Below are 13,589 nucleotides of genomic sequence, written 5' to 3' on the forward strand. Positions count from 1 at the left end.
AATCAAGAGCAGATTTCTCTCTCTAACATAGTTGGCAAACAACTTCTCCCCAAAACTGGTGACTGATAGCAGAAGGAAAAGAAATGCACGTTGCGAAGAGCTCTGCATTTAAAGTTATGGAAAGCAACTGTTGCTCCCCAGCATGTCTTAAACATGATTTTCTAACATCATCTATTTGTTTGAGTGATCAACACAAAATATGGAGACATCTGGATACTTCAAGGTCAGCACAGCTGGGGATACAGACTCCACAGCAGAGCAGCGTCCAGCTTGGCCTCCAGACAGACCTCTCTGACCAAAACCCAGAGAAGTGGGACAGACACACTGCACGTTTCCCCCCACTTCTGCTGCTCTTCCCACCTTCTCCCCTCTCCCCCCTGCTGCGCCCCGCTTCCTAACCCAACATAAACCTAATGCAAAGACTAAAAGATGAAAAAGCTCTGCTGGTTGTGATGAAACAATTTCAAATGTGCTCAGTCTTTGCCCTCTCTAAGTATCTGGTGCCACAGAGATAGATAATTTTTTTTCCCCACAAGCAGGAATCCCAGTGTTTGCAGATCAACATGACCGATAGGAGTGTGACTAAGAGTGCAGAAGTACTCGGAAACTTGAGGYAACACACTGCCTATAGTAGGGGCTGCACTTCTCAGGCAGGTCTCAGTCCTAGACCTGGGTGTGGAGCCCCATGGAGCTCAAAGGAGCATGGGGACATGGATTTATATACAGTTACTATCTTGTTTCAAAGATTGCTAAGATTACACAATCCAATGAGGATAAAATCAAAATAGGAACACCCAGAGATTGTGATCAGAAGTGCAACATTACTTTTTTWTAAAAAAAATAAAAATCGTGTTGCTTCTTTCCTTTATTCTTTCCATTATGAACATTGTATTACTGCAATGCAGACAATTTTAAAACAAACGGTAAAACTGGGATTAATATAGGAAGTTCTGCTTATTGGGGGATCCTTCCTTTATATTGCCTGTTTCAACTTTGGATTTTACTACCTCAAGAAAAGTGAGCTCAGTTTAGCCACATACAGGATATTTACTTACCTCAGCAAAGAGCTATAAAGTTATATCAGAGAGTGGTTTTTGTAATAAGTATGGAGGTCCACAGCTGAAATATTGATATTCAGAACCCAAATCACTGATCCTGCAGCATTTTAAGGGAAAAAAAATGTCAAAGAGCTACTGACATATGAAGGAGCACAGAAAAAAAAAGGGGGAGGAACAGGTGAACTGCAAAAAAAAAAAAAACAATAGGATTTCATTCAACACAAGAGGGAAAGGACACAAAGCAGCACTCGGGAAAAAGCAGGATGAAGGAGGGCAAAACGAAGGCTTAGGAAGTGGTGCTTCAGCAAGGACCCGTGAGATAGAGGACACCRTTGCCCTCGCCCACCAGGATGGGGCTTTGTCTATTAATCACAGGGATCACCTAAAATTAGTAGGCCAGAGGCTAAGAATTCATAAAATTGTCCTATTTCTTTAAAAAATAGTTAGCAAGTTAGAAGATTGTTCGGCCCAAACCTGAACTGTTTTCACACTGCACACACACTGGATGTAAAGCAGCTGCCCTTCACGCCTGAAACTTCCTCATATATTTGCATCGCTCTGTACAATACTCCACTTTGTTTCTCCCTACAGTGGGAGAAACTGCCTTTTGGCAGTTAAGCCACCCCYCTCCTAAATAAAATTAACATTTTCAGCAAGCTAAATAAGAGTGGGTGATACCATTTTAGTTTTTGCTTTCAAGTAAAATAAGAAGTTTGATGCAGGTAAAGCTAAAGATATTAGAAAGTGTGGACAGAACAGTGGCAGAGCAGCCGACAGAAACCAGGASTTTCAGAAACAAACCTGAGCAGGCTGCTGTGGCCTGGCACACCTGATGCCCACTGGTAGGTCGCTCATTCAAATCCTAGGTGAGCAGTGACAGGAGCTATAAAGCGGTAATAGCTCTCATCCGAATAGGGCGCTGACATTTTTAGGCTGATTCCTTACAGGTAGGAGCTTTCAATACCAATAAAGAAAGCAAAGCTTTGATGGGCGGGAAGCTTGAACTCTCCCGTGGGCGCTTTGACTCAGGGTTGAAGCGCGTTTGGAGGCGGGATACAGAAGCCCGCTCTGCTGGGCCCGTGATCCCGAGAGCGCACTACCGTAGTGCCACTGAAAGGACCTGCCTTTTGTATTACAGTAAAGGAGCTAAGTCATGACCTTTAAAGAGAAGTCCATCTGGAGCCTAATTTCACTCAGATGAGAGAATTAAAAGAAATAGCCCTTTCCTTTGTCCCTTAAGGAAATTTCAAGCTTGGTTAGCAACACCAGTTATTTCTATGGCAACAGACAGATGTAAACACAGGATTATGATCTTCAACAAAAGATCAAGAGGAGGAAGAAATAGGACTTGAGCAGAGAAGTGCCCGGAAGAGCAGCAAAAATATGCAAAGTTACTCATTTTCTTAAAATACATATCCTTTCTTGCTCCCAGCAGAAATGCTATGCATTGCATCTTTTTGGCAAGGCTTTGAATTCAAAGAGAGAAAAGCCAGAAGATTGTGTTATTTTGCAGCAGGCATAACGGTCAGTCGAACAGTGCCTAATTCAATAGTTAGCAGCTGGTGTCACTGATGTTTGGGACAGGGCACGATCAGCATCCCCTTGCCTGGGTTCCTTTAGACATCAAGGTCGCACAGCTACAGCCACAACATCTCACAAAACTGAGTTTATTATAGAGACCATATTCTTTTACTCTGCAAACATTGCTATAGACATGGGATTTCAAGCACATGCTTGCAAGTAAGTTTGTAATTCCTGCATATACTTCAGTACACTAAGCAGAAATCAGCAAGCAACTCTAGCGTGGTCAAATCCGAAGTGATCTTCAAGGATAAGCACAGAGGATCGCTTCTGAAGGGCACTACGCTGTGAGCAAAGCCACGTTCCCTTCCAGCTGGGCAGTCATCATACCTCTCCCACTCCTAATCACGCAGCACAGTTGTTGCTTGCCRTTCCTCCTAATGCAAATAGTTGCCCAAAGCACCCAACGGTGCTGGATGAAGCTCCGCACGTTCAGTGAGCACTTCAGCACAACCAGCTTGAAACCCAAGAGCAGGTAACTCTGACGCGGCAGTACCGCAGTGGCGCAGGCTTCCTGCACCACGCACGTGCAGCCGGAGCTGGACTGCAATTCCAGCAGCTTCGCTTCAGGCTGGCTTGGGTGCATCTCCCTGATCTGCCCCAGTGCCTTTGGATCACCCTGAAGCAGCCATTTCCTGGGAACATCTGTCTCGCTGGATCCCAGCCTTAGGAAGGTTCTTGCATGTTTTTTTTTCACTTGTCTGCTTTTAATCACCACCCTCATTTACCCCAGGCACATGCTTGCACATGAAACTGGGAGGTAAAAGGGAAAGTGCAGCCTGGGCGGGGACTCCTCACCCTTGTCCACCCTGGGCACATGCTTACACATGAGACCGGGACAGCAGGAAACGGCGCAGCCRGCTCCGAGCGGAGACCAGCAGCATGCCAGAGACATGACCCAACCAGCAAAGCCATCCGCAGGGAAGCAGGCATGCGGAAAGCTCGCGGCAGTGAGCACCTAGGCAGGCCAGAATAAATTAAAACCTTCAAGCTCTCATTGCTAATCCTGGGCACACTGGAGAGAACAGGTCAGGCACAAGCTAAAGTTAGGATCATTTGTCCTGGGCCATACATACCCAGGTCGTGAGAAAAACCTTCATTTATAGAGGTAGGAGATGCAGAGGCCACTTAAARCTAAAAACATCAACTGTCAGGTACAGACCTAGCCAGTCATTGGGCATTCGGGAAGCTAATAGCAGAAGAGATGCTAGTGAAATAMCTGGGGTGGTAATATGCCATAGGAATAGACCATAAAGTGTCTTCTAAAGCTTAGAAGAACCCAGCTCTCTATCTGCAGAGCAGGGAAGGACTGAAGGAGCCCAGGGCATCAGATGCAGCARCACTCAAGGCACAAGATCCTCTCCACATCCTTCCATACCTTTTGCCAAGASAGATACTGTGCATCACTCACTGGTAGTTTCCCAGGCCCCGGAGCACCTTTTCCTTCCAAAAAGCCCCAGTGAAAGTTCYCATTTTGCCACCGTGCATGGGGGACACCACGCAGCGAGGAGGTGCAGCTGCAGCAGGGGGGCAGGCGGTGAGAGCTCAGAGGAGCTAGCARTGACAGCCCTCCTCACCTGTGAAACTCCCAGGAGCAATTAACACTTTGCACGCAAGGACAGATTTACTGTCCTGCCATCAATGAACCTACAGCATTCATGTGCTTCCAGTATTAAAACAACGCCAGTTGCCGATCAGCAAGGATGCAGGAGGGATGACTTTATTTTCCCGTTCTTTCCCCAAGAAGTGGAAGTTGTCATAACATTCAACCTTTCCTCCACCAACACGCACCCCACCCCACCCCTCGTTCCCACACCCCAGATGTAACAGCCGATAAGGAGGGCTCGGACTGGCGGCTTCCTGGTGGTGAGTCACCGCTCTGAGTCAGCCTTTGTGTTCAAGCAAACCTGGAAGACTCTGAAACACTTTGTTGATTTTGGCAAAACCGTTTCTTGTGTGCAAATTGTTTTACCCTCGAAGCAACATCATTTTTGTTCTGAAAATAGCTTCTGAGATGAAAACGGTAGGAGAATGACCACAGGTCCTCCCGTACTGGGCTCGCTGCGGAGCAGGAACTTCTGTATGCTATGTAGCGCAGTTGCACCAAAATGCTTGATCCGCACAAGACTTCTCTAAGCACTGAGGGGTCAAGCAACAGGTAGACACAGCTCCTGTCTGCCCCTACCTTATGGGGGGGGGGATACCACTATTTATGGCTTTGGATACAGTCACCTGTAGAGCAGCTTGACACCGCTCTCCTGTCTTTCCAGCTACCACCAAGATATCTTCAGCTCCTGGGCCACTATCTGCTTCCCATGTCCCAATGGCAGGTGAAGTTAAACAGCAGCAATTCCAGTCCTGACATCAGCAAGCCAACCTCCTCCAATTCCCCCTTGCGTGTTCCTTCTAGAAAACTCAGGCCAAGCTGTTTGGGTGCCTAAATATTGACTCACTTAATGCCAGGAGATCAAGACTGAAGAGTCTTTGGAAAGCAAGAGTTTGTCACGTCTCAGTCAAGACAAGCTGGAAAYGAAGGAATCTAACAAATCCAGCTCTCAGCAATCCACATGCCATCGCTGCCTAGTCCTTCTGTCTCCACAGATCAGCACTTTGTATTTATATAGAAAAAATTCCATCATTCTTGGCAGAGAAAAGCACTCATTTTCATTAACATGTTTAAACATTACATGAGTTGCTCATCTCAAACATTCATCTACATCTATTTCTATGCCTACTTCTGTATGTTTTTTACAAAACCTTCGGTTAAATTCATTATGCTTTAATATTATGTATTTAATTTCCTTCTGCAATCATATTCCAGATTCCTTTTGATCTGCTATCGCAATTTTAAACCACAATCCTTTCCTTCATGTCTGTTTGGGTAAACACCTTTGCTTAGGCCAGATTCATTAGCATTTTAATTATTTTCTCACACTAGGACTTCTCTGCAATATCCCTCCTCTGCATAGGACAGCAAATCAGTCTTTCTTCCTAATTAAGTCCTATATTCACTACAATATCTTAAAGCACAAGCATGACAACATAAGAAATAGAAATATTATCTATGAAAAATGAATTACCATAGTTCCTTTTAGAGTACCTCTTGTTAAAGAAATTGTATCAAGGAAAGTGGTTTTAATATGCTTTATCACGTAAAATTCATACTAAAAAAACTGAAACATGCTAAAAAAACATGAAAGAGCAATTAAAATATCAACTGTAAGAGCATTTTAAAGTTTGCTTGAATGAGTTCAGAGAATGGGAAAATCTGATCATTAAAACTTTGCAGAGATTTATTTTTAAACCTTTTTTACCCGCTAAATACAAATGGTGRAGCAAAGAGAATTGTTTCCATACTCCTCTCCCCAGATATCCCTTTCAGCAAGTAGCTTTTAAGAACAAATTATCAAAAGTCATGGCAGTAGAGCATTGTTCTCACTTTTAACTATTATTTCATTTCAAAATTTAGCTATTTTTATGGTGGCTACACACTTCAAAAGTCAAAGTGAAATGTTACAGCTAACCAGAGATGCCTTCCCCTACCACAGCCTGCTTGGCCAGCTTAAGTAAATGCTTTACTCATATGTAAATCGCACAAATGACCCCAACAATTCATTGTGGATCAGGTGCTAAAAATCCGTGTGTATGTTCTTAGCCTGCTATAGGGACAAAACAAGAAAAGTTGAGATTTCAACTTTGTGTTTAAACTGCCTTAATCCGTAGCTGTGAAGTAGTGAGAGCACACACACATAATCAGCTCTGTGGGTCAGCTATCAAGTGGTTATTTGCCTAATCTCACCTTTACATCACTGCAGAACTAGCACCACCATTAAGCTATGCTTTAGGCAAGAAATACACTGAAACTAATACTGATCCTGAAAATTAAAAAAAAATAAATAAATATATATATAAAAAAAAGAGAGAGAAAGAAAATTACAGGCTTCCTTAGCCTTATGGAGCAAGAGTGAAGGCACAGGCTTCTGTCTCCATGTCATGTAAGATCCCTGCAGGAGGGATGGGGACAGACCTACCTATGCCACACTACAAACTTCCAGTGCTTTGACTTTGGATTTAATGGCAAAAGAAACCCTGTATACACAATGTCCTCGTCAGAGGGTAACAGCCAGCTTTGTGTCAGCATGAAGTTTTGGCCCATCAGCAGAACCAGTGCTCTCAGCTTGCTGCACTCTTTTAGGACAGTAATAGCAGGGAAAAATGAAACCATAGTTCTCACATTTAGCTCATTAGAAATGTAAACAAACTACTGCCATCCCAAAGACGGACTGTTTATGTTTGGATTAATCAGAATTAGCTTTTGAAGAGGGTTATTTAAGCAACACCAAAACACATGTGTTGCTCAACTGGTTTTCCCAGGCAGACAAGCTTTCAGCTTGTTCCTTATCCTAGCGTGAAGCTCTCCCACATGCATTCAAAATATACCTGCTTTCCTTGCTGCCAAAATCACAGGAGCAATGCAAGTGTTGCATCACCTTGGGATCCTCTGAGGCAGGTATCCATGCTGATCTAGGAGAACCTACCTGGGATAAACAGACAGCAGTATCTGCTATCGCAGATCTGGGGCTGCAATCACTCCCAAACTGGTTGGGAACAGAAATCCTGCTCTGCTGAAGTCTGTCTCCAGTAAGCAACTGCCTAAAACATTGCCAGCAATTCCCTATAAGGAACTTAGRCAAGAAGGCAAACAGATTCACTTGGAGAGCCTCAAAGCCTTATGGATGCTGCATCCAAAGGAATGRGCGTTTCTAAGTCCCTAAGCCCACYGCCAGATTCCAGAGGGGGAAGAAAAATCCTTTCTTTCACTAGTGTATGGCAAAATGGACTTTACAGGAGCAGTCAACTGTCTTAAGGATCTTGCTAAGTAGTGTATATTGGGCTCACTCTAGCAAATTCTCTGAAAAATATACAGATAACCTGATTTAACAYTTTCAGCATACCTCATTTCCAAGGACGTGAAATGCAACTAGTTACATGCATTTCTGGAGCTTCTTTCAGGCAAGTGACAATATGCCAATACAATTCTGCTACTCGCTTCCTAGMAAGAATCTCTCATTCATATGCCTGAAGGAAATATTCCCACTGGAAAAGGAAAGACCTAAAGAAAGGCTGAGAGTGGAGGAGAGCAATAACATATTTTCATTGCAATCAGCAGCATCCACCAGCAGGAGGTACGACCTTTAGAGTTGGATAGAGGAAGCCAGAGTATGGGAACCGTGTGGGCTCTGCATGCAAACAAACAGCTTTCGGAGTCATTCCGAGGCTATTCCTAGGCTGGAATAGGATGCAAGAGCAACAGAAGAGTGACTAGAAGAAATATAGCCTACTTAATGTCCCAGCTACGCAAGTTGCAGAAGTCTGCTCCGGGCTCGGCATATCTGATAAACGTAGGGCGGTGGTATTGGGTGTCTGTCCTATTTCAGTAGTTCCACCTAACTCCAGTGGCTTATTTGGAACACAACTTTGCATTGCACAGACACAGGACACCAAACAAACAGAAACCTCCAGAAGGATACTGGCACCAGTAYGTACAAAAATAATCCACCAGGAACTAACATATGACCCCACACATCACATGAGCTGGGATATAACACAAAAACAATGACGCTGCCGACCTAATTGGTCAGTTAAAGCCTAACAGTGGCAATTCTCATGTTAGTTTTTGACACAGGGAATGTGGAGGTAAAAGGAAAAATTGCTGTGGGAAAGTTGGAAAATAATAAATGAAAAGATATTCAAGAGCAGGGAAATGTCAGGAGAAAATTAAAATGCAAAATAATAAGTGCCAAAACTGGAGGCTGYCCCAAAAGTGAATTTCCCTAATGAGAGGGAATATAATGTGCTAATAAGCAACACCAATAAAAGCGAGTCCTCTAACAGATTTGAGACCAGATTTGTCTAAATTTTGGTCCCCAAAGCTTCAGATACACCTTAACAGTGACAGGCTATCAAGAATAGGATTCCTACYGAGTACTTGCATCCAGCTCCAAGCATATTCAAAAATCTGAGTCTTCTCAGTCATCCGTGGAGAAATCTACCTCATGTCAATACCTCAGAGTACTATGCATTTCAGCCAATATGTACCTAACATAAGGAACTTAAACAGCTCTTTGAAAAGGAGAGTTTGCTTAACAGCCACCAGAGAGAGGAGCAGCAGAGGCAGCCTGGCCCCCGACAGTCTGTACCCTGCCAACCCCATAGCTTGGGGTTTCTTCCACACACAAGAAACCAACACAAGAATGAGTAAAGCAGATGTATTTAAATACATCAGATACGTATTCTTTTCCCTCCCTCAGATCTTCATTCCTTTCTCTGCAGGAAAACACACAAATGGTATAGAAGACCACTTAGTTTATGTTTTGACATCCCCAGAGTAATTTCAGACCATTGCTAACACCCTTCTGAAGATGTCATTTCCTCATTTCATACACTTCAGAAACTTTACAGGATCATCATGCTAACTAGGATCTCTTACTAGTTGCCAAAGTATCCATGTCCAGAGACATTCCCAGTGCCAGCAAGCARCATTTGAAATCATTGCAGAATCCTGATGTGCACCTGGCACCTTTAAAGTTCTCAGGTCCTTTGCACCAAGAACTCAGAAGCCCTCTTTTGTGACCAGTCCATAAGTCAGGGGTGTCATTAAAGCTATGCTAGTTTTCACCTGAAAGCATCTGGCATAGATTTTCAGTTTACTGCATGAAGTCAGTCCTCACAGACCAAAAACATTCTTCACCTGCAATATTCAGAAGTACTGTACTTTTAAAAAAAAAAGAAAAAAAAGAAAAGCAGAGTTGGAGACGAACCATTCGTTCATAACTTTCCCTTCACTATTTGTTGCAGTCAGTTGTTAACGAACAATAGGGAGGGCTACAAATATTTTTATGCAAGCCCATTGCGATAGAAATAATCCCATTCACACTGAAGTGCAACAGTATTCTCATTCTTTGTCCCAAACGTGTGTATTCGGGCAAGTCCTACTATCCCTGTAAGCTTTCCATGAAATCACTGACAAGTGCACAAATAACAGAGCTGAAAAAATGAGCTTACTGTTTTGCATGCACAAACAGCCAAAGTGAAAGTTAGGATTTGTGTTTGATGCTGGGGCTGAATTGAAATGATGCAAGCGTTCCTTTCCATCTCTATTACCTATGACAAGCAGTATAGGTTATTGACCAGTGAACATACAATAACAGTGTAATTAGCTTAAGCAATTTTCTAGTTGTCATTTCWGATCTGAATGCAGGAAGCAGCAAAGACTTGAGGGCAAAGGGCTGGAATTACAGGCACAGCTCGCTGCCAGGAGCTGCATTAACCCTATGCACGTACATTTTCAGATACAGCAAGCAGTCAGATGCAGCCCATAACAGTACCCAGAGAAAGACAGCATTTCTATGTTCTTTAGCATTTGTGAAGCTCTCATTTCTTAGTGAATCAAGGAGCACCTTACTTTCCTTCTTAGCTCATTTCAAATTGGGAAGACCCACCACTTCTGTTGCATACACAGCAAAGCCCATGGCCAATGCACAATCAATTATCCCAGCCACTCGCATTGTGGTAGCCAGCTCAGTTCCAGCATTGGTGAATATACCCATTTCCTATTACTATTTTTACTGACATTTTTTGTAATAGAGTTGGGAATCAACTATTTTTAGTTCCATCTAGAAATAGATCTCTCATCTACCTTTAAATGTTTTATGTAAAAGCTACTCTATTTGGGTGCAGCTGGAGAGGAAAGACACATCCTTAATTGGTATAACCATATTAATAATCAATGGCATATTAATGAGAAACATGTATGCAGTCTAAATATGATTATACTGGCTACATACAAGCTACTGTGAACAGGGAACTGGTTAAGTTTTTTCTAGGAAGATAGTTTCTTGGGGCTGATCCAAAAGAAATATTTTTAAGAACATTCAGTAAATTGAAAAATTCATCCTAGGCCATAGTATACTTCGTCTGCAGGCATTGTGTGAAGGCAAGGAGCACTTGGAGCTAAAGGGATAGACAAAAAGATTTCATGCMTCAACCACAGAAGAGAAGATGTGGAAGGGGCCTTCATACTTCCTAGTGCAGCAGAAAGAGCGCTCTGTTAGCATGTGGGGAAATAGTGTCTCAAAAAAACCAAAAAACAACAAAAAAAAACTTTCCTTCCAGAATCAAAAAGGAGATCTTTTACTACCAAAAAGAACATGCTATCAAAAGGCATCTGAGAGCCAGTTTGGTTGCTCGCTCCTGCCGCGCTCCTCTGCAGAGGCYTTCCTCTGCCAGCTCCAGGCTTCCTGGGCAGGGCACGCAGAGGAAGGCGTTTCTAGTCCCACACAAACCTCATCTCTGTACACTTGACAGTTCTTCAACTTGGAAAAAGCAACCAAACCTCCCCCCCCCCAAGACTTTTTCTAAATCCCCATTCCCCAGCTGTGAGCATTTACTCAGAGCAGTACAGTAGTGACAAGCCTTGGAAATTTAGGAGAGAAAATTAYGATCTAAATCAAGAACTACAGCTTCTAACTTCCCAAACTTATACTGCAGAGCCTAGCTCCTTATTGTTTTAATTTAGAGGCAAGATTAGTACCAACTGTATTTAGGTTCTTACCCTTGCTCAAAGTTATATAATGTTTCAGGAAATGAGTTCAAGAGAAAAACAGCCTCTTTCATATGAAGTTAAATGCTCAGGAAAGATTCTGGTTTGTCAGTTCTGGAATCTTATGTTTATCCAAGGCAGACAGAGCACAGGCAGTAAAAAACAAAAATCCTCAACTGTAACACACAGGACCAGCCTAGGGTTAAAGAGTTATTTTCAAGCTTTGTCAGTGTTCTGTAAAGCTGCCAAACCAGGTGTCGCTTATAGTAGTGATTTTTGTCATGACCGTGCTCATCTACCAGCATCTCAGTGGCAACTGCTACAAATCAGTCTTTCAGGCAGAAGTATTGTTGTCTAGGCATATCGAGTACARTATTAAGAAAATAGAAGATAGATACCTAAAGACAAGACTCATGTTCATGAAAACAGAGCCGTAGCACAGGGAACATCTCTGGGTGTTTCAGGATATATGACTAACCGGCAAGATACAAGCAGCAGCAGCTACAGGGAGTACAATGCGAGTGCTGAGCACCATTGTTCCTGAAATTAATGTTTATCAGTTTTCCATGAATCACTAACTGCGCTTTAAATACCAGTGTTTGTATCCTTCAGACTATAAATACATCCAGTTTATTTAGCTGTTTCAGGGAAAGCTGTGAAAAGGGTGACATTTGTTCTTAATATATAGCAATGATGAAGAGTTGTTGCAGGACTGAAACACGTTTCTCCTTTCCCAGATGTGAATGACAATTCCTCCGCATGCTATCACATCCCTTCCCGACTGAACGGAGAGCCTTATCAGCCTCTCCGCAATAACACTCCTTAAGTTGTTTTGACTAGACTTTTTCCCCCCTCTTCTAATGACTACAGCTTACAACCATGCTGTTATACTGGTTTATAYTCTGTAACATTTTTACCTCCAAAGCTCAATATGATCAGTAGGCCAATAGCTTATAATGTTCAAATTGGCATAAATCCACTTCCGTTAACAGGGCTATAAAAGCTTTTGCTAGTGTTTCACAAACGTGAGTTGCCTTGCGCTTAGGGCTATGTTCAGGCCTCGTAAACTTTTTCCTCCAAGGGAAGAAACATGGCAGGGAATTGGCTTGCCTAGTATCACACAGTAGGACCAGCCCCTAAAGCTCTTGGTATCAATCCTTTCCTATACAATGTTCTCACAGGAAAAAAAAAAAAAAGCTGATGTCAAAATTGGAGAGTCAAACTAAAGATCAACGTGAAACTCAAGTAGCTGCTAGACAGCAGACCACTGTTTGGATCTCCAAGCCCRCTGACTTTCTTCTAGGATTCAAGATAATCAAAAAGTTATTGCACTTTGAACTTAGCAAAGACCCCTTTCTTGAGTAGTGGGGGTGAACTTGAAATCTGTACATAAAATTCACTGTAGTCAAGCATAAATAGTTATACAAGAATAAGTTTGAACTAATGGAACTGTATTACACTACCATAAGAAAGGAAAATCAAATGTTTAAACAGAAAAGAAATGAGTCCTCTGCACAACAGAATTAAGAAGCTTGCACACTTCAGGCCAGATGACTGAGGAAAAATTAAGATTTCAAAACTCTAGAAGTGTAGCCTCTTACCTTTGGTTATCTGAAGTGTACACCTTCAGTTGTCTGTTTTCTAAGCATTAAGAGGAATAGTTTGGAGTGTATTTATCTGAAGAGGATGAAGTCAGTTCTTTTACCCTCCCTCTCCCTTCATAAGCTTTGTTACCCGCTTTCTCTGTCCCACTCCTCACACATTATCCTTAGCCTTTCAGTTCACAGGGATCAGTGCAATTCTCCTTTGATTTTGCTTCACATAGCTCCAAGCCCCATAAGCTTTCACTTGAATTTCAGGTTTACAGTAGCTACAATTGCTATGTCTTCAGCATCCTTCCTGAAAAGGGTAATTCCAAGAGAATACATTTTAGCATCTTTGAAATCACTCTTAAAATGCTTCCCTGGCATATCACAGAGTAAAAATCAATGCTACCTCTCCATCACAATTGTTTGATTCAGGTCAGATCTTCAAAAACCTGAAGGATACTTTGAACAGTGATAAAAGACGGCTGTATCAAACTGTCCTTGATGTGCTGTACCGCACTTGCTTTGTAGGAGACAGGCAGGGGAATCTCTGAAGTGATTAGAGAATTACAAGAAAATCATACCGAATTGTACGTATTTTTTCTGTCATGGATCAATGCAGCATCAAAAAAGTCAATGTTTTGGGGGGAAAAAAAAAGTAGTAACATGCTGTGTGTATATCTCTGAAAATAATCAGGTCATAGTTCTATAGTAAGTACACACTCCAGAGGCTCAAAAAACCCTCCAAAACAAGTGATTGTA

The 13,589-nt window shown here is 42.4% G+C and overlaps 1 protein-coding gene across 1 annotated transcript in view; it reads right to left on the reverse strand.

Moving 5' to 3' along the window:
- ITPRID2 (ITPR interacting domain containing 2) overlaps window positions 1–4,088 on the reverse strand; it is a 78,152-nt gene extending 74,064 nt beyond the window's left edge. Inside the window, exon 1 of the mRNA XM_085321999.1 lies at window positions 4,018–4,088. Coding sequence (XP_085178125.1) covers window positions 4,018–4,043 — 26 coding nt within the window. The 5' untranslated portion in view covers window positions 4,044–4,088. The remainder of the gene's footprint in view (window positions 1–4,017) is intronic.
- Between the last annotated feature and the right edge of the window lie 9,501 nt (window positions 4,089–13,589).

The sequence above is a fragment of the Rhea americana genome, unplaced genomic scaffold (genome assembly GCF_003343005.1).
Source record: "Rhea americana isolate MKP2758 unplaced genomic scaffold, rheAme1 scaffold_12, whole genome shotgun sequence".
Lineage (NCBI taxonomy): Eukaryota > Metazoa > Chordata > Aves > Rheiformes > Rheidae > Rhea > Rhea americana.